This window comes from Mesitornis unicolor, unplaced genomic scaffold (assembly GCF_000695765.1).
Source record: "Mesitornis unicolor isolate BGI_N332 unplaced genomic scaffold, ASM69576v1 scaffold25148, whole genome shotgun sequence".
NCBI lineage: Eukaryota > Metazoa > Chordata > Aves > Mesitornithiformes > Mesitornithidae > Mesitornis > Mesitornis unicolor.
This window is the reverse complement of record NW_010201523.1, coordinates 13,597-38,815: the sequence shown is the minus strand read 5'-3', so window position 1 is coordinate 38,815 and position 25,219 is coordinate 13,597. Positions and strand designations below refer to the sequence as shown.

Here is a 25,219-nt window from a genome sequence, read left to right as displayed (position 1 = left end):
TAACAGCGTATTAAAAATGCAGCACTCTGGTGTCTCATTACTGCGCACCGGGTGGACGTCTCACAGCTAGGCTTGAAATAAACAACTGTTGGCAAACTTCTACCCTCTATTAGCTTATTCTTCAATTCATTTTTGTTATCCAGTTACGTTACAGACCACAATACAATGAAATCACAATTATCCAGCAAGGCAATCTACATTTACTCTCAATATGGGAAGGACTAAAGCCAATGCTTTATTCTATAGTAATATTAAAGTAACAATACTAATAGCTAATCCATGTTCTAAGGCACATCACCACAAGGTAGTTCAGAGCAGAAATTCAAGTCATTTTGCTTTTATATCTGAGAGTCAGCCCTTGCAAAGATGCGGTATTTCACCTACTGTATTTTTTGTAATACTACAGCCTAGCCTGCCTGCCAAATGCCTCTCTATTCACCTTGTGATATGCTGCAGGCAACTTATACCCTATTTCGATCATTTCCTGTTAGCAGAGAAGTGTAGATTTTCACAAGTTATAGGTAATTTGCTAGATAACTTATGTTGTATTCAGAAATATACTAGGTGTGCAGTAAAATATACAGTGTATTATACAGCGCATACAGTATGTGCCAGAATATATAGAATCTACACTGCCAGAGAGACTGAGAAAGCAGGATCCTTTGTTGGTGATGTATTCCTGAGGTTTATGTGACATTTGAAGTGCCAGTTTGATGCTGCATCTTGAAGTATTTGATATTCATGTTTTCCTAGCTATTCTGAACAGCAGCAATTCTTCCAGCTTCCTCCTCCTACTTCCTTCCCATGAGTTCCCATGTTAACTTGCCGTCAGCTAGAAGACTTTTGCAGATGAGGAAGAAGCTCGAGTAGTCGGGAGGCACTGTTACAGACCCTCCTAAAAGTCCTGGGTGGAAGGAAGGTCATCTAGTCCAGTGTCCCATTTAGAGTAATATTATAGCCAACACCAGATATGGGCAGTCATGGCTTTGTCAAGTCAGGCCTTGAAAATCTCCAGGAACGGAGAGGCCATTAGCTCACATGGAAGATCTGCTTCAGTACGGCCCTACCCTCCAAGTGAAATAATTTTTTCCTCATGTCAAATCAACCACTGAAGCTGCAATCTGTTATTACCCTTCATTATAATCAACTCTCATTTCCAAGAAAATTTTGGCTCTGCTCAGTAACTCCCCTTCAAGTAGTTGTAGCCCACTACTAAGATTCCTCTTTAGCCTCCTCTTTGCCAGATGACAGAGGCCCAGCTCCCTCCACATCTCTGCAGAGACGTGCTCTACATCCCTGGAGTCCTGGCAGCTCCCTGCTAGCCCCTCCTCTCCCTTAAACAGGAGAGCCCAGAACTGGATCCAGTATTCCTTGTGGCCTCATATGCACTAATTAGAAGGCTCTGTAATATCTATGAGAATATATGATTTATAACAACTACCAGCTTCATCCTGCAGATTTTTACTTTGAGTAAGTAAATGAAACAACTGCACCCTTAACATGGGCTCAAACACTTTCTCATTACCAGATGAAACATTAATGGAAACGTCAGCATTTTCACAAAAAAGCCATGCCAGCTTTCAACTTACGCATGTCTGACATGGTGTTTGGCAATTATTTAAGAGTGTTTAAGGGGGGAAAAAAAAAAGAAAAAGGAAAGAAAAAAGGCAAGACTCCAGTTCAGTAACAGGTCATCATACCTGGACTCCTGCCAGAAGTAAAACAAACATGAAGCTCACTAAGCCACAAAAATGGCTTATCTAAAAGATAAGACTGAAGTATAATTGACGAGGTTAGCACTAATCCCAGTCAAAGGAAAAAAGTTAGCTGTCCTCTTCTGTTGTGGAATAAGAGGACTAGGTACATTACTAGTCAATTTTAAAGCAATTCAGAAGAATAAAAACACCTAAGTTCCAAACTACAGGTGCTTTGTCCAAAAACTGCCAAATAAATCAGCTTTCAATTGCAATGTGAATCAATATTTTACAATATTAATGGCTACTTATTCTGCATAATGGAACAACTGTTTTAAAAAGTTATCCGAGAGGCCCGAGTTCTTTTGAACATCTCAAAAGCTTGTGTTCCAGTACTTGGCAATGATAGAGCAAGGCAAATTGGGTGCAATGAAAAACTGCAGAATAATTAGTCCCAGGCATCCATGATTCTTTGGTCTTGCTTTCTGGGCAAGATTATATTTCAGTTAATAAAACTGATGCTTCTGAAAAAAAAAAATACTCACTTCAACAGATTAAATAGGAATATGCAAACCATGGTCTACATGACAGCCACAGCTACCCCTTCATAATGAAGTAAGTGGCTGAGATAAATGTCCTTTTTAATGAACTAAAGCTAAGAACAGAAATAGAGAATGGAGAAGCCGCTGGTACCCAGTATTAGCATTCAGAGCAGAGTCAGCATGACTCAGTGTACCACTCCTGCCATGAGAGGGCTGATGAGTTCATTAAGCTGTCACGCAAGTGGAGATCTCTCAAGATTACACCACAGTGGGTTTACAACTATGTCAGTTAAATCACATTTACTGGCCTAATCCCTTGTGTTCACAGGACAGGAGTGAACGTTGCCTACATTGCAGTCCTCTTCAGGTCACCAGCTGCTGGTGCTGCCTGCAACAACAGTCTCAGCTCACCACTGAGCTTGGATTTCAGAGTGCTGCTTAGGTATTTCAATTTGAAAGCAATTAGTCCTCTACTTCTATTTTCATATTATTATTCTAAGCAGACAAGGAAGACTTTAATAAAATACGTTATGGCTTGTCAGAGGTAATCGCACTTGCAGCAGAACTTGTTTGCCACCATGGCTTTAGATACATTTTTGTTTTAAAAGACATTTTTGATCGTCCCCCTAACAATCGATCGGCTTTGCTTCGTGAACAGAAGAGTTGATTTCTGCCCTCACCTTGCCAATAAGCACATGAGCAGTTCCAGTTCTTCTGTTTTAAAGTGCCTACGCTACCTGTTCACCTTCAACCATCCCCTTCCTGCTCACTTTTAGTCACATAATCCTGGCTCCCCCCAGCTTTGCAGTCAGGCCTTTATAAGCAGCTTATACTATTATGCATATCCCTGGAAAAAGGAGTAGCTGTGTGCTGCAAAGGGATGCCTGACTGTCAGGTCAGCAGAAGCCTGGGAGTGAGCTGGGAACATCCTGTGCTTGCAGAGAAAGAGCCCCAGGTTTCAGTTCAGCCAGGGAAGAAGACGGAGACTGCAAGAAGAGATGCTGACAGTGAGGTTTCTCTACCTCCCCATGAAGTTCCTCCAGCAGGGGCTGCTGGAGCTGCCTGCCCAGTAGCGGCAAAATCTGGCTGGAGATCCAGAAGATCACTGGATGGTTTGGAAGAGCTGCCAAGGAAAGGAAGATAGGTATTAATTACTGGAGAAATTTGTCCATTTTAATCAAGTCAAAACCAAAAATCAAGACTGGATTGTATGAATTACTCTGATGAAACAAATTGAGACAGACTGTTTTTCAGGCCTTGGGATTAGAGCAGTGGCCATAAAGACCCCTGCTGCAATAAATGCCAAGAATATATTACACCCCAGGATGGGACCATAACTTACTTCCATTACTTGATAACAACATTGTAACAGATCTATGAAACTTTAACAAGCCTCCAAAACCAACCAAACAAAAAAAGCCCCCAGACTGAAAACCAACATCCCAGGTCCCTAAGAATAGAGCAAATAATTGCTGTAACTGAAAACAGCTCCATTCTACTCCAGTCTTTCATTGTGCCATGTTTGAAAGCAAGAAACATGCATTTCCTTACAATAAATAGGAATTGGGTAGAATAGAGTTGCTGAAACTTCTATGGCTCAAGTCAGCCAGATATTTGCTTAGGAAACAAGGTTTTGTTCACTTAGAACATTTAAATAATAAACAGTAGAAGCTCTTTCTTCAGTGAAGTACTTCATCCAACATTTAACTGAAGTTAGTCACATCTTCAGACTTCTGGTTCAAGCTTGAACCTTTTAGATGTTCAGAATTCTTTAATTTCTGCTCGCTACAATGAGCAACAGTGTTTGTTCTGGTTTTGACTTGAAAGTAAGGTTCAGATTCTCTCATTGGTCAAATGTGTATCTTTCACTTTAGCCTTCAAAAGCGCATTATTTTTGTGCTTCACTAACTGTTCTGAACAGCGAGAGAAAGGACTCTTAATTCAGCAGTTTTAGAAACAGAATACTGAAGGTCTGCAAAGACTACTTTGGATTTGCACATTACTTCAGTCTATTGAATTAGAAGTTCTTGCTGGGTATGGTACACCACCACTGCTACACTGAAAGCAAATCAGAGTAGCTACAATTTTTTTTCTTTTGTTAGAGCTTATTTGTGATCTATACTGGCAGGATAACATAGTCCATTCAAAACCGATGTACACTACCTGGTAAAGTAAGCAAAATCTTGCAGGCAAGCCTCCTGTTACAAGTGTGACTTGAGGCTCTACATCGAACTCAGTAACTCAGATATGCTTTTTCACTTACCTGACTGGAGCAGCTGTAGATGAAGTTGCAAAAAGATCAACTGGAGGAGATGTATCAATAGTTTTTGCTGGAGTAGAACTAGGAGATGTAACAGTTGTGGCTGGAGAAGACTGGAGAAATATTTTAAATATACATTAATTATACCAGCATTTCTCCACAAACAACTCATGCACAGATTCACACACTTTAAAAATCCAGTTTTGAGGTCTTATTGTGAGCTATTCTCTGCTTTAAAGAATCTAAGAAAGACTGAGGTCAGTTTTCAGAGGGCAGTAGAGTTGAGAAACTCAAGGTGACTCCACCTTGCAATGCCTGGCTCAAGAAGAAATGCCTATGGCATGCATCCAGAGCATCTCAAACACCAGCATCCAGTCTCAGGAGCTTTAGTCCCTTGGGTTCAAGACTCACCCAACATCTAGGCAACTAACTTGGAGATTTTTGATCTGGAGTTGCCTTGCCTGCCTATTAAAATCACTATTAGAATCACAGAATGGTTTGGGTTGGAAGGGACCTTAAAGCTCACCCAGTCCAACCCCTGCCATGAGCAGGGACACCTCCACCAGCCCAGGCTGCTCAAAGCCCCGTCCAACCTGGCCTTGAACACTGCCAGGGAGGGGGCATCTACACCTTTTCTGGGCAATCAGGGTAACTAACAGTTCCCATGTATCAAAGGACTCTCAGCAAGTTCCAAGGAAATAGTTTGCTCCCCAGCAAACTCCCTCCTCTTAGTTTTAAGACCATTCTGGAGATGGGAGGAACAAAGTATGTTTGTGGGTTTGTTTCGACATCTGTCAGACCCTTCCTTTTGTTCAATGAATGAAATATCTGTTGGTCCCCAACAGCACCTTAGAAACCTAATCACAGAAATGGCAGGAGAAGAGAAATGGTTAGAAACTAAATTACAAAGTGTGTACATAAACCTTCAGGCTGAAAGGAATTTAAGAGCAAACACCAGTGCTGTAAAGTCCTGGGCAAGATATAAGAGACAGCTCAGCCCATGATTTTGCTTCATTAGCTCATCCAGTTTCAGATAAGGACATCTTGACTACGGCAAGGACAGACAATCACAAGAGTATATTGCAACTCTTCTGTGCACTTGATGTCTCACGTTACCTTGAAGACTGTCAATTTAATTCTAAAAGATACTACGAGCTTTGTTACAGCATCTCACATGTTAGACATCCTTTCCCTAATGAGCAAGGATGTGTTTAGTACAAGTCTTGTGTTTAGTACTGTTTGCCATTCTGACCACTTTCAAGAAAGAAAAAGAATGGCAGATCTGAAGCGACTTTCTTCTGAGATCTACTACTGTCATGCCATCATCACAACTCTAGCAGATATGTCTACCTTTTATGCTTTCACAAAGCATGACCATCAAATTCTGGCAAAGCTGCTTAGCATCCTGCACTGGTACAAGAACTACAGCCCTCCAGATCAGTGAAGTGCTTTTATGGGGCCAACAGGGCCCATAAAAAAGATGCAATTTTGTCAATTAGGTAGGGCATGTAGCAAAGTTTAAAAAAGCAGATTAGGAGGTAGAAATGTAACTCTTTATGCCCTTAAAATGTTCTGAAGTATATTACCTGAACAAGAATTAACTAGCACAGCAATTTACAGTATTTACCTTGCTCAGAGGAGAAGGAGCCCCAGATCTAGGGGGAAAAAAAGGGGGTTATCAGACAAGTACACTTCTGGAAATTGGGATTTTGGTCATCAAATCTCATGCAAAAAGACCAAAAGCTAAGCATGTCAGCTTTCTGAAGAGCTCTACAATCACATGCTCTCCCCATTTCTCAAGCTTTCATGTGTCACTTTAGACAAGGAATGCAAATTCTTACTTCAAAGCTTAAATGAATCTTTTAAGCTAACTGGCATCACAGGATTATGCTGCCTTTTAAATAAGCTCTACTAAATGGAGGAAAGGCAGAGATGCATGCTTGCATTAGGGCCCTACAGAAGCCAGTAGGAACGGGTTACTGGGGTGAGATGTTGGCATATTATCAAATCATGCAACAGCAGCAGACCAATATGGAAGCAGTTATCTAACAAGTCTTCTGAAGATGTGTCAGCAAACTTTCAAAGTCAACCGTTCTTTTACAGAAAGTCAGTTACTGTAAAACAGTGATATTTAAAAGTATGGAAACAGTTAGTTGGAAAGTCCAAGCTGAAAGTTCTCTCATCATGCAAGAAAATCACACTAACCAATAGAGCCTTAATTGTAAGTTAAAACGTACCTCAGTGCAATATTTTACTTTCATTATTATGAGGTATGAAAATACTACTACGTGTTTTTAGTGCTGCTTTGATCTAAGATATGAAAGGAGGAGTTGAAGCTAAAACTGCACCAGTATTGAACTAGCATCCATCCTATAGGTTACTTGAATTGGATAAGTCCTAGAAACTGTAGAACTGATTAGAAAATCTGAAGCTAAGACAGAAATTACTAAAAATAACTTAATGACTATACACAAAATGCAAGCAACAGTTTAGGTACAATTTAAAGGAGATATCTATTTATAATTGCCCATGCCATCTTAAAAAAATATAACCATGCCTGCATGCAGTGATATGTAAACATATATACTTACCCTTCGCTAAATTGCAAGGAAAGCAACAGTGAAAGAGAAAACACAGGTTTAGCTTAATCCTTCCTAGACTTAGCCATGACAAGTATCTAGTAAGAAGATGCAAAGCCATTAGAAAATAAATCAATTTTGACGATCAAAGCCTTAGCAGCATAGAAAAACAGTTACTTCGAGGAGTTTTCCATAGTTACTTTTACTTCATTTTGGGAAGTGTCTAGTTGTTCAGTGTGTCACTTACCCCCACCCCCTAGTAAGAAAAAAAGCTGCCATTAAGACTATTTTGTAAGGGAAAGAAAAAGCCTAGTCTCAACACAGCTCATTTTCCAGATAAGTGGCAAAAGCAGGCTGGGGGAGGCAAACCTAAATGGCAGCTAGTCTCACACAGTTACAATTTTGCCTTGATACAAAATACAACATATACCTACTTGTTGCCAGGTTTTTTTCCTTCCAATGAGTTTAAATGTTGCTCAAGAGTCTCCATGAGACTGCTAGGAGCCTTGAAAGCAAAGAGAAAGATACACTTCAGGATACACTTCTGAACACATTGCATTGACCTAATAATATTTTAAAAACCAGCACCAATTTCCCTGAAGTCCACCATCTGGATGTTCATAGAATTGTAGAGATCCATAGAATTATTTGGTTGGAGAAGACCTTTAAGACCAGTGAGACCAACCATAACCTGTCCACTACAAAACCATTTCCCTAAGCACCTCATCTACCTGTCTTAAATATTTTCAGGTATGCTGCTATTTCATTTACACCAATGTGAAAATAGTGGATTTCCACGCTTAAAAGTATTCAGGCAAAGACAGCTTTTAAAAGGTGAGTGTCCAAACCTGCAGAGAGAACATTTACCCCTACTAAACAATGCCTGAAGCCTAAATGCAGGATGTGCAGCTGATCATGCTTTGAGTCACTGTTAAACATTGACAGCAGCGCAGGCATTCACAGGGTTAATTTTTAGAGTAATAGGTTGAAGGTCATCCTTTCAGTTTTGCTTTTAGTCAGACCTCCAACACCTCTCTCATGACAAGAGGGTTAGATAATACTTGCAGTTTAACAAAATCAACTAAAAGTCCTTCCCCACACCCTCAAAAGCAGTACCTTCGGTTCAAGACTCCCAACATCACAAAACCTTATTGCTGCGTCCTCTCAAAAGGGTGGCCAGGCACAGTTAACTGAGCCCAGCAGCTAAATGAAAACTGGGACAGATTACTACTCTGGACAAAAAACAAAGCTTTTTCAAGCCTCCGTTATGTTAGGTTTTATTTTAAGTAACATCTTTGTGGTCAGGCAACACCCCCAGGCACACACTTGCTGTAGCAGTGGTAGATAGGAAAAGTAGCCATAAATGCAAGTGACAGTGTGCTTAGCTACTCCAGTGTGAAAACAGCATCCAGATAAGTAGACTCCTACAAGATTAATAAGCAAGGAGGAAACCCTTGAGAGATACAGTAGCATGTAATAGTCAAGTATTTAATCAGGGTTACCAGTTCAACAATGTCTTTAAACAGCAAATTCTCTTTATCAATCTCTTTCGGACTAACCACAACTCTTGACTGCAATACCTACAGTGTTTTTCATAAACAGTGTCTTTAATTTCAGGGTATGCATATGCATCAAAATGTCAGTCTGGGATGCTTGAAAACAGACTGTGCACTGCTCATATGTGTAGTATGCTGAAAATCAGCTGGCTGGCTAAATCAGATGTGTCAGGATGCTTAGTACCTGCTAGTATCAATGCACAGCCATGTCTACCAACAGTAGTGTCTGTGTATTAATTTTGGCATTAAAACTGAGCAATAAGGTAACTTAACACATGCAGAAACTTAAAATACTTAAAAAAAAATCCTTAAATGGTGGCTTGGCTTTAAATATGTCCCACTTACATCTGCAATGCAGAAACATCTTAATCATTACTGCTATTTAATAGGCACATTTATTAATTTTAAAGTAATTTGCGCACAAGAAAGAATTTCATTAAACACAAGTGACTTAGTTACAAGAATTCTCCAACAGCAAGAAAAAGGTGAGCAAAGGCTCTCATTCACTGAAAGAACAGATTCAGACTTATTCAAAAAGGCTACAGCACAAGATATAAGTTATGCCTACTTGAACATGTAAGCAAAAAGCTGTTTTAAAAAAAATCCATTATTATTTCTTCTTAGCAACTGCAGCTCTACATAGTTTAACTAGCTTTCCAAAATATTATTCATAGCTTTCTTAAAACCAACAAACTAACAGGAGACTCTCATCTAGCAAACAGAATTAGCAGAGGAAGCTTCAAAAAATTTCTACCAAGATGCAACACTTTGAAAATTAAATATTGTCTGGTATCCAACATGCAACTCTGAATATTGCTTAATCTCATCTAGATACTGCTTCAAAGTAAGATTAATCTATTGGTCAGCATTGTGATGGGATCTTGGATATGCATTCCCCACTAGGAGTTGGGAGAACTGCTAATAAATAAAAATGAGCCAAGCTTTTTAGCTGCCAAGATGCCTCCTCAGCTTCCAAAACCTTGCAGCCAAACTAGAAAGTCCAAAGATGACAGCTATCACCTTCTGTTTCAGTACTGTGACCACTTTGTTGGATTTACACAGTAGATACATGCAACAAGGATCAACACAACCAACTTCTTTTGGAATACTACTGACTACTGCTATGATTCGCTTTAGAAATTTAGGTATATTGTTGATACTACATAAAATTGTATATCACTTAATAGCTGAAATTCAGTTTTATTATTCACCTTTATTTCTCACTGAAATACACTGCCTAGGTCTTATACACACTCTACAGCACGTAGCAGGTTAGCCTTAGCAAGCAAGTGCCAAGCAGCCTTTGGAAGAACACAGCCGTGAGGGACTATTTGAGCAGATCACTGAAGTGGTTGGGCAGTTGGACTAGATGACTGTGGCAGGTCCATCCAACTGAAATACTCCATTACATTTTAAAGTGTTGGTTCACAAGGTGAAAGGGACCCTCCCGTAGCAGTAATCAAGGTGCCACTGAGCAAGGGCAGCGCTGACTGACGATGCAGAACAGGGCTTGCACAGTCCCAGCAAGCTGACACAGCACAGGCAGAAGTAGATAGGAGTGCTACAGGAATTTATAAAGCATACTGAATTAACTGAGCTTAAGGTGAGTCTTTCTGGTTCAAGGACTTAGTTCATGACTGACTGGACCCTGTTAAAAAAAAAGTGCCCCTGAGATAGTCAGGTGAATACTACTTCAGCTATTTCAGATCTGGGTTTAGTATTCACACACTGCTAGAAGTCAAAGATTTCCTTTGAAGAAAAAGAGTGGTCAGACTATATAGCCCTATAGCATCTGAAACCCATAAAGATTAAAGCTCTCCACCTTCACATCATGTCTTACTTTCAGAATTTTTAACTGACTTTTTAAACCAAAAGAACCACTATTCTGATGCTAATTTAAACCAGGCTTTCAAAAACTACACATTCAAAGGTTATGAACACTTAGGATTTACAACTGTTAAGCAGTTTGGGCTGCTCTTCTGTTCCAATTTTACTGGCATCAAAACCGCCATTACTGAACTCTTCAGCATGGATCCAAGTAAATATCCTTTTCACATTAAACAAAGCCAGGCACCCAAGCCAATTTGCAAGTGATACTGAAAATGGACCAGCAAAATAGAATTTAAGCAGCTACAGCATAAGTGATGTTAGAAGTTTTGATGCTAGAGGTTTTGGTGCATACTGACAGCAAACAAACTATGACTTCTGCTTTTAAACGTCTACATTCCTCGAGTGCTTACTAAATACAGAACTTTTAGTTATTACACAGATCCAAAAAGGCTGCAAGAGAAGCTTACCTGTGTAAGATCAGGGATATCACCTTTGTCAATTCCAACTTGCTGTGGATATAAAAGAGGTAAAATGTAAGTGCGTTATCCCACCACAGCAGGCACTAATTTTGACCAGAACTGTGGTACGTTCTTCAACCTATAAAGCACTTTGTAGTCTTTTTCTAAAGACAAAGTTTGCAAGAGCAGATGCCCATCTTTCCAGTAGCTATCTTCAACAACCCGCAGCAGTCTTTTTTTTCCTTTACAAATTAAGTGTCAAAAAAAAGGAGTTTGATTCCACCCAGGTTAAGTTCATACTCCATACTGCAAGTCAGGCAGGGCCTTCTGGTCATACACTGTTGTCTCAGAGGACAGCACTAGTGAACTGCCAGACACACACTATCCAGATATACCTGACTATCCTAATTAAGTTCTCTGAAACTCAGCCAGTGAGCAAATCCTAGAAGACACCACTTTAAAAAATGCTAAAGCTCAAGTCACTTGGTTCTTCCACCCTTCTCTCCTAGCATTTCAAATACAGTAAGATGAGGTCTACGTCCGTAATCCTCTACTAACTGTCCTGTTGTTCCACTATGGCTCTTCAAAGCGTCTGTTGGTTTAGCTTTCGCAGAAGAATGAGGTCCACTGCACCTGGTAATCCTGAAGTATAGTCACTATAATCCCTGACCCAAAGAGATGATCTATAGGTGTCTAAAGTACTTCATTCCCTCCAGTCCAACATTCATATCAGACAGTACATGCCATTCATGAGTCTAGCAAGCTTCTTCATAAACGGTTCAGTAAATTAGCAAAGAAAAACTTTTTATTCAGCTCATTACTGCTGTCCATTATAATGAAGCACGAAACATGGAAATGTGCATCTTGTGCCAAGGAGCCAGCTACCACAAATGAGAGCCCAGCAAAAAAGTTAATTAACCATGTAATATTTGTATTATCCACATAAGAGGATGATAACAAGAATCAAAACCAGGAAAATCTCACATTCCAGTTAATTTGTAGTTGGCTGCAGAGACTTGAAAAGCAGACTTATAAAATCATTATGCTTTTATTACCAATCGCTGTATCTCTCTCCAATGTTTGACCCTGTCCTAAAAGCATGCATTTATTACAGCATTTTCAAGAAATACTGATACAGTTGAAGTCATGTCACCTGCTACATTACCAGAAAAGCAGAGGCTGGCTGCACAACAGAGGCATGGGGAAGTCCTAACCAGGGCTTAGCTAGTTCAAGAAGAGCTGAAAAGCCATATCCAGGAACTTCTATACTGCCTCACAGCAAGTTAGATGCTTAGCAAGTGCAACTAATATTTTATACTACTGTTAAAAATTTCAGAACATACTTAATTGCCAGACTCCAGAAGACTGGAAGTCACTTACCTCTGCAACTTTAAGAAACTCTGATACTCTGGTCATTCGAGTAAGAAATCGTTTGTAGATTTCAAGAGCATCTTTACATTGTCCCTTTTTCATTTCAAAAAATTTCTCTAGAGAAATAATTTGGCAAATTTCAGTTAAGATATCTTACATTAGGTCTGCATTCATCAGCAAATCTAGTTTTCAGAAGAAAAAAAAAATCACATTTCAAGAATATTGCACTCCATTAACATTTTTCTTCTTGGACACTGATCAAATAGTGCTCCTAGTCCTTAGCAGACTTTAGAAATTCAGTTTGCTGAGACACTAAAGAATCAAACTGGAATATCACACCCCAAGCAGCCATAGCATTGTGTGTGACATAAACCAGGTTTTTAAAGGTAACTAGATCAAGTAGCTACCAAACTTAAAATTCAAAGTAATTAAGGATACTTAAATAAATATCAATATATGTCCTCTCCCAAGCTGTCTTCACTTCAAAGAAGAGTACTTTTTCCACTTGAGTAGCTCTCTAAAGCTGGTTTGTGTCCGTTATAAAGCACAATCGCCACATATTTCAACCTCAACTTATGCTTTAATTAGCAGTGGACAGTGATATCTCAATCCAGTTGTTATACCCAACATTTTTATCTGCTCCATAAGTTTTCCATGCCTCTTGTTTCAGTCAAAATACCAGGGACTTAATTTCATGAAACATCACCAGAAAGTGTTGCAACACGGATACAAAAAAACCTGTCCAAATTTCAGAATGTGCTCACAGCCTCCTACAGACTCTGCAGGCTGATGGCAGGTAAGGCTTTGGTAGGGATCTAGCTTTGGCAGTCATGTTTTCAGACAGATCGGGTATGGTATGCAGCAGAATATTACTTCATACAAGGCTACTACTTAGGATATGTAACAGAAGAATCTGGACTTCTTAAAAACACAGTCAAATAGCAAAAGTTGCTTTGCTAACCTTGCAGGCCTTATTAGGCAAACTCCCACAGCACTTTACATTTCTTTAGGCACAGAATTTTCCAGTGCCTTTAGAGTAGACTTCTGCACAATTTTAAAGGCACATGACAATCCAGCCTCAGATGAACACTAATTTAAGAGGGTATGGCTTTAACTTCTCTCATTTCAGAACAAACAGTCAAGAAAAATGTATTAAGCTTTAATGAAAGTTAAGTAAAAAAAACCTGAAGCCAACCTGAAATTCACTTTCCACTTGCTCATGGTAAGAGAGATATAAGTAAGGTTACTTACCTAGTAAGTTAATAACGCCATCATTGTAGCAAGCAAAAAGTTTGATAAGATCTTTAAACAGAAGCATGAATGCAGCATTTATGACACCATTTGTCAGTTCATTTGGATGAACCTACAAATAAAATACCAGTTATTTACAGATTTACTGAATGCAATCAGAAGTTTTAGCTTGCACCAGGTATCTGATGCTGTTATAGATACAAGCAAGCACTGAATACAAGCTTTCACACTAAGAAACCAAACAAAGGTTTCAGTTAGCAGATCAAATATTGCTTTCTGCACCGCTCCAATCCACTACAGCAGAAAAGTATTCCCATCAACAACAAATATCTTAGTCTTGACTCCTTCACCTCTCAAAAAGAGGAGGAAGGCAAAGATGCTATTAACAAAGCCTTAATAAACAGGACAAAAGATGTCAGTTCACAGCAGAGCTTAACAAAACCTCAGTAGTCTACCAGATAACACAGTTGGGTTAGCAATGTCAAGACCCCTCCAGTCCTCATGTTAACTTGGGCAGAAAATAAGTGCTCATTTAGTAAAAGATCTTTCTTTTATTAAAAAAACCTCTTCTTCTGAGACCACTGTCACAATTCCTATGTCATTTAAGTGACAAAAAACGCATTAGCAAGACATACTCCTAGGGCAAGTCCTTCTACCCATCAAGAACAGAACAACTTCAAGACTGATTCCTTCAAAGACCTCTTGGCAACATTACTCTGTACCTCCTACAACAACTGACTCCTGTTTTTACCCTTAAGGCAGATAAACAATTCCACCAGCATTCATAACATAATAAATACATTGCAGACACTTATTTCTATGAACAGTCTAGATTAGAGTTTAGCCAATTTAGTTTACAGCTGAAAACTGAAAGATTTTGAGGAAGCCAAACAATGTACATGTGGTATTTCAATGGCTTTTTTCCCACACCCCAAAAAGACACTGGTTGCCAAGAGACAGAAAAAAGATTATTCAGTCTCCCTGTTTTTCCATTGCTTCCCATCCTTGCTGTAGGAAATGAAGCTTTGAGCTCCGAGACAACATTCCTCAATGTCGCTCATTTCCTCTACGCTCTAAAAAAGTGCAACCTGCACATTTCATACATATAGGAAAGGGCCATCCTTCACCTCGCTACCTCAGTGGGATACTGAAAAGGGGGTTTTCAGCCCACATGATGGGATGATCAGTAAAGCATTACCTACAAGGTGAAATGTGTTCATTTCAACACAGCATTTATAAGTCACTGCCCAATGTTAATGCTGGGTGATCTTCAATACATACATCGAATTCAAGTAGTGCATCAATTTGTTCCTGTAATATTGGCATACTCTTCAGCAGCTTTTCAGGAGCCATTGTTCTCATTACACCGTCAGCTCTGCAAGAGGGAATACAGATTAGAAGCCATGGCGTTTCCCCTCTCCCCTCCCATAAAGTGATTTGTTGTCTAAATTTAAGCTTAAAGCAGCTATAATCCATTTCAAACGTTTGGAGCAGTGATTCTCCTGCTTCTCACATCTTCTAAGTACTTAGAGAGCTGATAGTCTCTGTGCATTAATTTTGTTATGGATAGCTAATGACAACTCATTGTTGATGTCTCTGTGGTCACTGAAGACAAAACTCTACAGGTTGGGTTTTTCCCCATCAGTCTCACAATATATGCATGCCAATTCAGTGGCAATCTCAATCAGGGCAATCTTTGCTTTGAATGTCTTTCCTCAGTATTGCTGGGTACTAATTAATTCCATTACTTCTTCATAGCCCTTCCACAGATTTTGATCTGCTTTACCAGTCCTGAACCATTACTCCAAAGGGATCAGACAGCAGTCAGAGATGTGTAGCATTCCTTAATTGCCACCCACAGTCTTACAGCACTCTTCACACACACCTATTTTTCTCTCTGAATATCACAAATCTGCACAACCACCACTATGTATTGCCCCATTCTGGCCACCAACAGGTATAGCACCTCCTCTCTGGAAATGCATTACTTATTTTGTGCTATACTCTGAGGCAGCACCTTGTTTTGAGCACCAGAAATAACACACAAAGAAAGCCTTCCCAGGAATATATAGCAAGGCAGTCATCGAAGGATTCCCAAAACCCCAAAGTTAAAATTATTTAACATGAAGTGTTTGAAGGCACTTGAGTGACAAAGGAAACTTAAGATGCTAGCAGCTACAGTAGCCTGCTGGATCAAAGCCTGACTAACTATCAATCCAACCAGCCACCAGTCTTCATATCAAAAGCTTCTTAGGGATTCATATTCCTGACAGGTTCAAGAGATAATTACTCTGGTCCCCCCTATGGGAATGGCATCCAGCTACACAGCAAAGCTGCCACAGTAGGCCCTACACATTTAGGCAGTTTGAGAAGCGGGAGACGAAGGGCCTGGCAGCGATGCCTGCATTAACCACTCAGAATCCCACACTGCAGAGTACACCAGAGGTGCCAGAAGGATCCCGTACACAACTCGTGATTAGCAGGAGCGTGCAGTTAACTAAGCTGCACCTTCAGTGGGTGTTAAGCCACTTGCTGTGTTGTCTGTGCTTGAAGAGAGAACTTAGAGTCATTAAGTTCCACTTAGAGGAGTCAGAGACCAAAAAAATGTTCTGGTAAATACCAACACACTAGTCTGGGCTGGGTTAACTTTTTTTAACACACTTCTTGTGGGAAATAAAATCAGTTGTTTACAACTTAATTCTGTTCAGTTTATAACTGTTTGCTGGGCTGTCTGCTAAGAACTTTACATTTTCACTTCCCTTTGTCATCTTTCTTACAGAAAGTGTCTGGAGAGTAATGAAACACCCTAAAAATCAGAGCATTTCCTTCTCCAAATCCTAAACACAGTCTTGCTGACACACAATTTAATAAAAGTCAGATTAAACACCTAGCACTAAAAGCTCTCAGTTCTTCAAGGCACCTTAGTCTTCAGTATTTGCTTTACTACCCAGAGTCTTTCCTCTTCTCCTTGTGCAACTTTAACCAACTAGAAATCCTTAAGAAACCAAATCATTTTGGTGTTTCATGGTGGCTAAACAAAGGACAGAAGAACAAAGTCACTGAGACACTGAGACCCATCTTCATGGGTCAGGCAACCCTACCAGTTTACATAGCTAAACTTTGCTTACCCTTTCTTCACTCTTGCAAAGTCAAATGCCATTTGTCTGTAGGAAAATGCTTTTTCATTCAAGTATCTACTATAACGCCTTATAAAGGTGGACATGTCATACCCTGCAAAAAAAGTTACACATTTTACATTTCATTTTCATGCTTATTTGGAGGTTTTTTAGTAAACGATAACATACAGTCAATAGACCCCAAGGTTATGTCATCTCTGTTGCACCCTGCAACTCCACATACAAAACAGGCATCATCGGACACATTCCAGCTTCTGAAGAAAAAGCAGTAGTGCTGCACCAAGACAATCTACTGCTGTCCTCCACTTCAACAGATTCACCCAATGCACCAATAGCATAGTTCCTGGGGAAACCTGACAGTGGCTCCTACGTAGTTTTGTGGTAATGTTACTTGATGGCAAAATTAGTTACCCCCTATTAATGGGGAAAAAATGTCAATTTAACAAAGTTTTTACTTAACTGGTGCATGACTTCTAGGATCAAGATGGATTTCAACATTCCCACTATTTCACGTATGTCAGTCCCTCCAACTCTTACACAGACCTTCAAAATTGCCCTGACTAGGTTTACCAGAACAGAGACATTATGAAGGCATCCACAGAGATTAGTGCCTTCTTTGAACTGTTACACCAGAGATCTTCAAGGCACATAATACTGTACAGGCAGTATTCAAACTTCGGTGACCTTCAAGCCTGTAAGGCTTCTGAACAGTTCGTATTACAGTCCGTCCTTCAGGTATTTCTTTCAAAGCTTCTTCCTCCACAGAAATGTGTCCAGAAGGCAACTCATCCTCCTCTTCAGTACAAGTCCCTTTTTGCTGTCTTTGTTAAAATCCACACCCTTTGACTTAGTCATTGACTGTATTTTTCCTTAAGATCTCTCAACATTAAGTATCTCTGCCAACTCAGGCTTAACACTACCAACTCTGATGCCTCATTATCTATGACACACTGTTGTATTATCTTTCAACATGCATAGCATGTTTTGCTCAGACAAACACAGTTTTAATATTTGTTTGGCTTTGTTCCTGCTCTGTGTTATCATTTCTAAAAGATGCTCGAGTCTTTTTGGTGATGCATATCTCCATCAAGAGATGGAATAACAGAGCACTGCTTCCAGCTTGCCCACTATTCAAACATTCTGTATACACTCTACAAGCATTATATGATAGCTGCAGAGTTTTCTCTCTTCTCCAGTGGAGCTACCATGAAACAAGCTTTTCTTCTGTTAAGTGAGGGAATAGGAAAAATTCACTAAATTCCACTCAAAAGCAAAAAAGCAGACTTTGCAAACATTAGTTGAAACAAAGTCCTTAATTTCAACCTAGACCTTTCCAAATTCACTACTCAAATCAAAACCAGTTAGTTCTTTTGGTCCTGCAGCCCCACGCCCTCAATTAAACACTTAGACAATTCCTAGAAAGTACAATGTCCCCAAGCAACCAAATTACTATTTAAGACTGAGTAAAAATAAAAAATCATGTGGGAAATTATCCATTCCATCCTTAACTCCCACAACAGTTAAGGAGATAGCTGATCCAGCCCAGATTTCAACCAGCACTTTAAGAGAGTTGTACAGCTTCACCTTTTGAGTAAAAATTTTGCAGGAACTGAAGTTGTCCAGCAGCTCATTCAAGCTCCTGTATTCATTAAAGTACTTATAAACAAGCTTCAGTAGCACATTTTTATATTATTCACATCTTACAAATGAAGGAGAAATTAACAACAGCCTCTTACTTAGAAACTTGTTAAGATTATAGACATGAGTAGGCTTACCATGAGATCCACTTTTGTCCAGAAAATTGCTGAGGTTGAACAACGTGTTTCTAGATGCCAGGTACTGAATAAATCTCTGCAACACAAAGTTATTTTCTTATCACAGGTTGTATCTGAATGCTTTCTACCTCCTAGCTGGAAAATTGTCAGTCTAGGTCTAGCATACACACATACAGATTTTTGTTTTAGTCTGCATTACCTTCCTCAAAACCTCTCTTATCCATTTAGATTAATTACATTTAGACTGAATCTCCACTAAACATCCTACTGTACGCATGAAAAATAGATTTTCTGCAAAATACAAACCAGATTCTGGAAGGAGCAATAAAAATGGATTTGAAGAAGTACAAGATTTATCTGCTCACAAAGTAGCATATCCAGGCTACTCCCAGAATTTTCAATCCAGCAGACCCCCATTTCAGCCAAGCTGAGGGCCTGTTTTAATAACAAGCAGGCCCCACATCAAGCACAGGGAGTAACAGCCTGACACAGTTACAAAAAGCAATTCAGAATATTGGCCAAAACTTGGAATGGAAAAATAGGACACCAATAAAAATTTACAGTGACATTGGAGAAGTTCATTGCATGAAAACACTTTATATACAGCCAGGGAGGAATGGTTTCACAGTTATACTAAAGCTCTAAGTATGCTTTTTGTTTTGATGTAGACTTACCAGTCTATACAGGTCAATAAAAAGCAAGGGCAAAGAAAACGCAGTCCAAAAGGCTATCAGGTTGAATTCACAGCTCTATGAAGATTTTAGTACTCACACAGAGAAGGCAGCTATTTGGATGTCAGTACACACGTGCCAGAACAGCAGTTTGACTCTAGACAAAAATTCCCAGGTAGCCTTTAATCCTGGGTAGCTCTGTTTTCCGATAGCACATAAATTGTCAGCATCCTGGAACAGGCTGCTGCTTGCTCTTACGCTATGATTTCATAAATGAAGAGACAGATACACCGCAGGCCTCCAACTATGTTGCTAAAGGTAAGTTTGCTCCTCATCAACAATCATTAATTTGTTCTCAGCTCCTTACTGGTTCAGAGGAGATGCCTTTGCACTATGAGTGATTTTGGCTTGGAGTTTGCTCAGTGCCAATGCAGTCTCCAGAGAAAGCTGATCACACTCACCTCATTGCCATGAACCATTAGATGATGTGTGGTGACTAAGGCTTTGAATACGACCACCCAGCTACTATTTGTTGCTCGCTCAAAAAGCGTATCAGCCATCTGAGGAATATTCACATTTGTTTCATTAGTTGCTTGGATCAAGTCTGTAAGATGGAGAAAAGGAAGGTGTTAGGTGCTACAAATAAGACAAATACATTTGCAGTGTGGCCAAGCTCTCAGTCCACCAGGCTGCTGGCCACGGTTGTGGCAAACAGCAAGATCAGTGCTTACATTCTACCCTTAAAAAAAACAAAACAAAACCCAAAAGACATCAGAAAACCACACACTAAAAAGCCCCCAAACAAGCAAAAAGAACCCCAAAACCAAGCTTATTATTTATTAGTACATGCTAACAGTAACACTAGTCTGACTCTTTCGTCCAACAGTGCTAGCTTTCCAACATTTCTGTCCTACATCCCAACCTTTCTCCATCTTCACCCCAGATGAAGTTGGGGTGCACATCACCACATGACTTGAGTGCCTGCAGGTTTAAGTCAGTTGTGGCAGTTCGCTACCTCTGGGTTAGATGAGTAAGTATTACTGAATTCTCCACCTACAGGTACAGCATCAAGCACACTGAACGCAGACACATAAGGAAAAGGAAGTATTGCCAGAAACAGATACTCCAGTCATCTCAGAAGTTAGAGTTTCATCAGCGTGCTACAGCACACCTCCTGGAGTCCCTACTAAGCTACACAGCAGAAGAGTGCACTCAGTCATGCATTAAGACCTCTTCAACAGCAGGAAAGAATGCAAGAATAGATGTTAGTTTATACTGAAGAATTACAGTCTTCTGCAAGCAACTACATCTTACAGACAAAAAAAAATAAGACATTAGACTGTCTTAGAGAACAAGACTGAAATACGGCTTTGTGCCCTGTACATTAGGAAGCTGTAGACTTGCACAGGAGAGTATCTGAAATTAGGATAAGTACTTAAACAGTAGGGCAGTAACAAACTTTCCTCTAGCATCTATATGTCACATCTACTGATAGCATCTTTGATTTACCACACCACCTATTACCTCCAGGCTCTTGCTAGGCTGCCAGCAATGACCTTCTACAGGCTATTACCTATTTTCGAGACACAGTTGGAAACCACATACTGCAGCTGCATGACCAAAACCCAGACAGTCCTAGCAAGACTTCAGGAGATGACTTCATGCAACAGAAAGGGCACAGAATAGAGACCTAATTGTAGGGCTGAGGCTTAAAGTTTGAAGACCTAACTAGAAAAAGTTAAAAATTAAAAAGTTTAACTACTAGACTAAGCATTATCTGTGTTCCTAATGAAAATACTCATTTTTACTTTCCCTGAAAGGACAGTAATCATTGTTAATGATTTTCCACATACTTCTTCTCCCTCCACCCCCAGACTAGAAGCATTCGTCCAACTATTCAAGTCATTCAGTGATGACCAATACCCTACCCTAGATATTCTGTGACTGACCATGCACACCTAATCTATGCCAGTCTGCTGCAAACACTCCACAGGAGTTCAGTTCACCTGGGCAGCAGGGTCACCACTCACACCCTCCATCCCCAGCACAATCCATATATTGGAGGGCATTAATGCTGCTAAGAGCAGAAAGCCAAGGTTCAGGCTGCTGTGAAACCATGGATTCTGCCTCTCCAGAGCAGGAAAAGCCCAGAGGACAGGTCTGTCTAAACAGACCGATGAGTTGCATCAGCTACTGAGATCCACCTGGTGTGTTCAGAAACACACACTGCTGTATCAGAAGCATTCAGAAGTCTGGTATTCTTTTTAAATTCACAGCAAGTGATTTTTTCAATGGTTTTTTAATTCTACTAAACAGACACATTCAAGACACAAATCTATAGCTCAGAGTCAGAAGACTGTGAAAAGTGCAGTGCTTGTGGTTAAAATTGTCTTTTGTATGGGCAAAAGAGCTGCAAATCTGCTTCAGTTTCAGGTCAGTGGCATGACTTTCTGTAATGAGACAAAAGATAAAAATTATGTGATCTGTTTGCCAAGTTTGATTCTAAAATATTTGTTGTCAAGGTGTTTTTTGTTTTGGTTGTACAGAGTGTTACGGTTGTTTTTTTCATAACACCTTCTGAAATATAAAATTAACTTCTATAACATCAGTAACACTACCCTTGAGGGAGACAGTTCTGCAAATGAAGAATTACAGTAAAAGCCATGGTATTGAATGACAGCAGCTCAAGCTCACAGCTCCGACAGATTTCCTTGATCCTGTTGTACAAACCGGCCGATAAACTTCTATTCTGCACTGCTGACTAATGCATTATAGAGGACAGTGGTTTGTAAAAGCCTAGAAGCAAGACAAGTGGTTTGCTCACCGTTTACCCCATTCAGAGGTTTTACTGCAGATGACAGCATTTGTCCTTAGTATAAGGAAACATCAAATTTGCAAGCTTTCAGTCCTAAGTTTCAGCACATAGCTCACAATGGAAAAGAGGTGCAATAAATTGTGGATTCCATTGGTGGATGTTAGATAAACTATACACTGCTGCAGCTCTTCTGCTAAAGTCACTCGGTCATTTCTGCTGGAGGGTACGGCATCTTGGTCTGCAGCTCTGAACATTTTAGGACATGAGTAATTATAGTGTGCTGAGTAGAGAGGTATGATTAAATTTTAGCCTACTACTTTCAGCGCACAGAAAGAATTAAACCTTTGATGAAGACTTTAACTCATCATCTCAAGGGGAAGACCAAAAGAAAAAAGAGATGAGTGGTTAATTTTTGCAGAGCTGTTTCCCATTAAGTCACACCACAAAGTTAAGGAATTCAAGCTTCCTTGATTTCTTTCCCCAATACCATAAAGTTTCAGCTTAACCAGCAGTCAATCAGCATCTGGAGCAACGCAGAAACATCGGAAACTTTAACAAATTGAGCAGCTGAGTTTGGTGGCTAAGCTGAATTTTAAAATAAGACTTGGCAAACTTAATTTGTGTTCAGTGTGGTAGGGAATAATAGGTACAAGGAAAAAGAAAACACATACTAGAAAATTTAGAAACTACATTTTCAAAAGATACAAACTCAGACATTTATACTGGTGGGACAGAAACTCAGTTTTCAAAAGAGACAATGAAGTTCAGAGCCTTCAAGGCAAATCACAGGTGCATTCATTAATACAAAATAGATCATATTAAGAAGTACTGACTGAAGCAGAGTCCATCAGAAGCCATATAAAGCAATCTTACAAAGGTGATCCTGTTAGGGTACACAGAATTAGTAGAAACAAGGATTAAAGGAACCCTCCTGATGAAGTTTCTGCTACTGCAGCCAACCACACCAAGTGCAGTGTCAGCAAATCCCCAAACCCAGAAAATGAGCTCAAATACAAACTCCAAGCAGAGTAACTAACTGGGAACGGTACAGCAACAGCAGCCAGTGCTTTCATTGCGACTTTCACACAAGTGGAGAAGTTGAGAATGAATACCTATACCCTCCATTTGAATCTGTTTTACTGTGGGACTAAGTTATAATTGCCAAATCACAGTACACGATGTCTCCTATTTCCTCTCTTCACATCTTGCTAGCTGCTATTTTGAACATTCCTTCAGTCTAGAGATCCTTGTTGAAATTATGCATTTAATTTCGACTTGAATATACTTTCTCTAGTTAAGTCTGCAGATGCAAAACCTATGCACATAGAAGTTATAAATGGCCCTCAATTCTCTGACTCTAAAGTAAAACTAAACACCAGCCTTTAAACTCTTCGACTTGCCAATTTTTTGACTCAGCCTTAAGACATTTGCAACTTATTCAGGAAAGAGAAGCAAGGCTAAAGTGTGATTAATACCTTCATTAATAAGAAAAGATGATCTGCCAAACTGAGGAAGATCCATAGAGGGTTCAGTGAGGAAGAGCAAAGTAAGCTAAGACACCTTAGCTCTTCATGAGCTTTTAAAAAGACCATTAAAAGATGTAACTAATGTGTGTCTGTTAGGCTCATAAGATAAAAAAGAGAATAGTGAAAAAGTTTCACTGTCTTCAGAATGTGACTTCGAGCTTATTAAAAACTACTTCCTGATTTTCAGATTTATTTTTTTTTTTAATGAGAGAGATTCTACAACGTTTTAAATAACATATCTTTACCTTTACCTTTTCAGATTGTATTCTGGATGGGGCAGGGGTTTTTTCTAGTTTGGTTTTGTTGGAGTTCTTTTACTCAATTGTTCAATAGACAGACCTGGGATTCCCCAGTTCAAAGTTAATTATTCACAATTTACATTTCAGTATGCAGAGAAACAGCAGCAGAGCACAAGACCTCTCTGTTCAGAGGGATATTGGTGCCAACCTAAGAGCAGATGTCATTCCAGGTTGAATTAACACACGAGCTGCTTCAGCATCTGAGCTGTGTCATACATTCAGTTCCTCAACTTTGCCAAGGCTCTCAGAGTAACCCCTTACAGACCTTCCTTCAGTTTACACTGAAGGCTACAATAGTCTTCAAAAGTTATTTTTCTAGTTTATAAATATTTAAATAACACCTTGAACCTACCAAAAAGGAAATGTAAGACTGTTCCAAATCCGGGCTAGTCAAGAACAGCAAGAAGTGGCTTAGAGTAAGAGTGTAAAAGCCTCAACCAAAAAAGTTAAATAAGCAAGTAAGAGTAGAAGTCCTCCCTTGCAAGGCACAGAACTGTATCAGGAAGCTACTACGCTGTTGTGCTAACCAATGCAAGAGCTGAACTTGCAGGTCTACAGAAGACTGATCACAAAACAGCGCTGCAAAACAGAACAAAGGCATCGGTTTCTGCTTCTACAATAATTGCTTACATGAACATTAGGTGATTTTAAAGTTTTTGGCTTGGACTATCAAGCAATTCCACAAACAAGAGTAGGGAATCTATCTGTGGGGTTAATGTTCACCATCTACTCTTTTCACCCCCAGCTTGCCTTGTCTCCACAAACTTGCATCATAATCTAGTTTATAACGACCTCTCCAATCAGAACAGCAATTTGTGCCATCTCCTTCTTCCTCCCCAAAAGCCTACCTGAAGAGTTACATCTCATCTTGACTCCATCAAGTCTACCCTTTATCAAAAGTCCAGCATCTTCCCAGATATTGCCTATGCACTTTCATGCCTATGCCAGCTCAACAAGCCTAAACAAAGCACATGCTCTCCAGGTGCTATAAACACTTTCCCAGTAATGCAGCTATAGGCCTTGCAACTACAAGTAACTAGGGGGACTGCTACCTCTTCTCTCCAGCCTAACTTCACACATCTCCTTCTTCCCAAACTCTGCTGCAGATCCTGAAGTCTGAGAGGTCACAGCAGTCAGACTTTGAACCACATAACTGCGTCTCACACCAAGACAACGTTTTCCATACAATTTCTTCCCTCTCCACCTACTCATAGGCATACTCGTGCTACGCATAGTATTAAGTGTTTTGCAGAAGAGAAAATGAGTTTCTTCTTCCCTATCAATCACATGAAGAGTCTGCGGAGAGACAGGACAGATGACTCCAAGTACCAGCTGATTTCTCTTGGAGCTTCCTCCAATTATTTCTCAAACTGAGAGTGTAATTACCCTTAGAATCACCTTACCGCACTACTTCAAATACAAAAGCACACCACTTCCTCTGTCACCAAATACCTG

General features: G+C 39.7%; 1 protein-coding gene across 1 annotated transcript in view; it reads right to left on the bottom strand.

The window, feature by feature from the left end:
• The window catches only part of SNAP91 (synaptosomal-associated protein, 91kDa), a 64,658-nt gene that overhangs the window by 25,960 nt on the left and 13,479 nt on the right, over positions 1-25,219 (bottom strand). The window contains exons 2-12 of the mRNA XM_010190133.1: positions 19,586-19,728; positions 18,454-18,529; positions 16,670-16,772; positions 14,823-14,916; positions 13,542-13,653; positions 12,300-12,406; positions 10,929-10,970; positions 7,510-7,580; positions 6,124-6,151; positions 4,500-4,609; positions 3,259-3,359 (exon numbers count right to left, since the gene is read on the bottom strand). Coding sequence (XP_010188435.1) covers positions 3,259-3,359; positions 4,500-4,609; positions 6,124-6,151; positions 7,510-7,580; positions 10,929-10,970; positions 12,300-12,406; positions 13,542-13,653; positions 14,823-14,916; positions 16,670-16,772; positions 18,454-18,529; positions 19,586-19,728 — 987 coding nt within the window. The remainder of the gene's footprint in view (positions 1-3,258; positions 3,360-4,499; positions 4,610-6,123; positions 6,152-7,509; positions 7,581-10,928; positions 10,971-12,299; positions 12,407-13,541; positions 13,654-14,822; positions 14,917-16,669; positions 16,773-18,453; positions 18,530-19,585; positions 19,729-25,219) is intronic.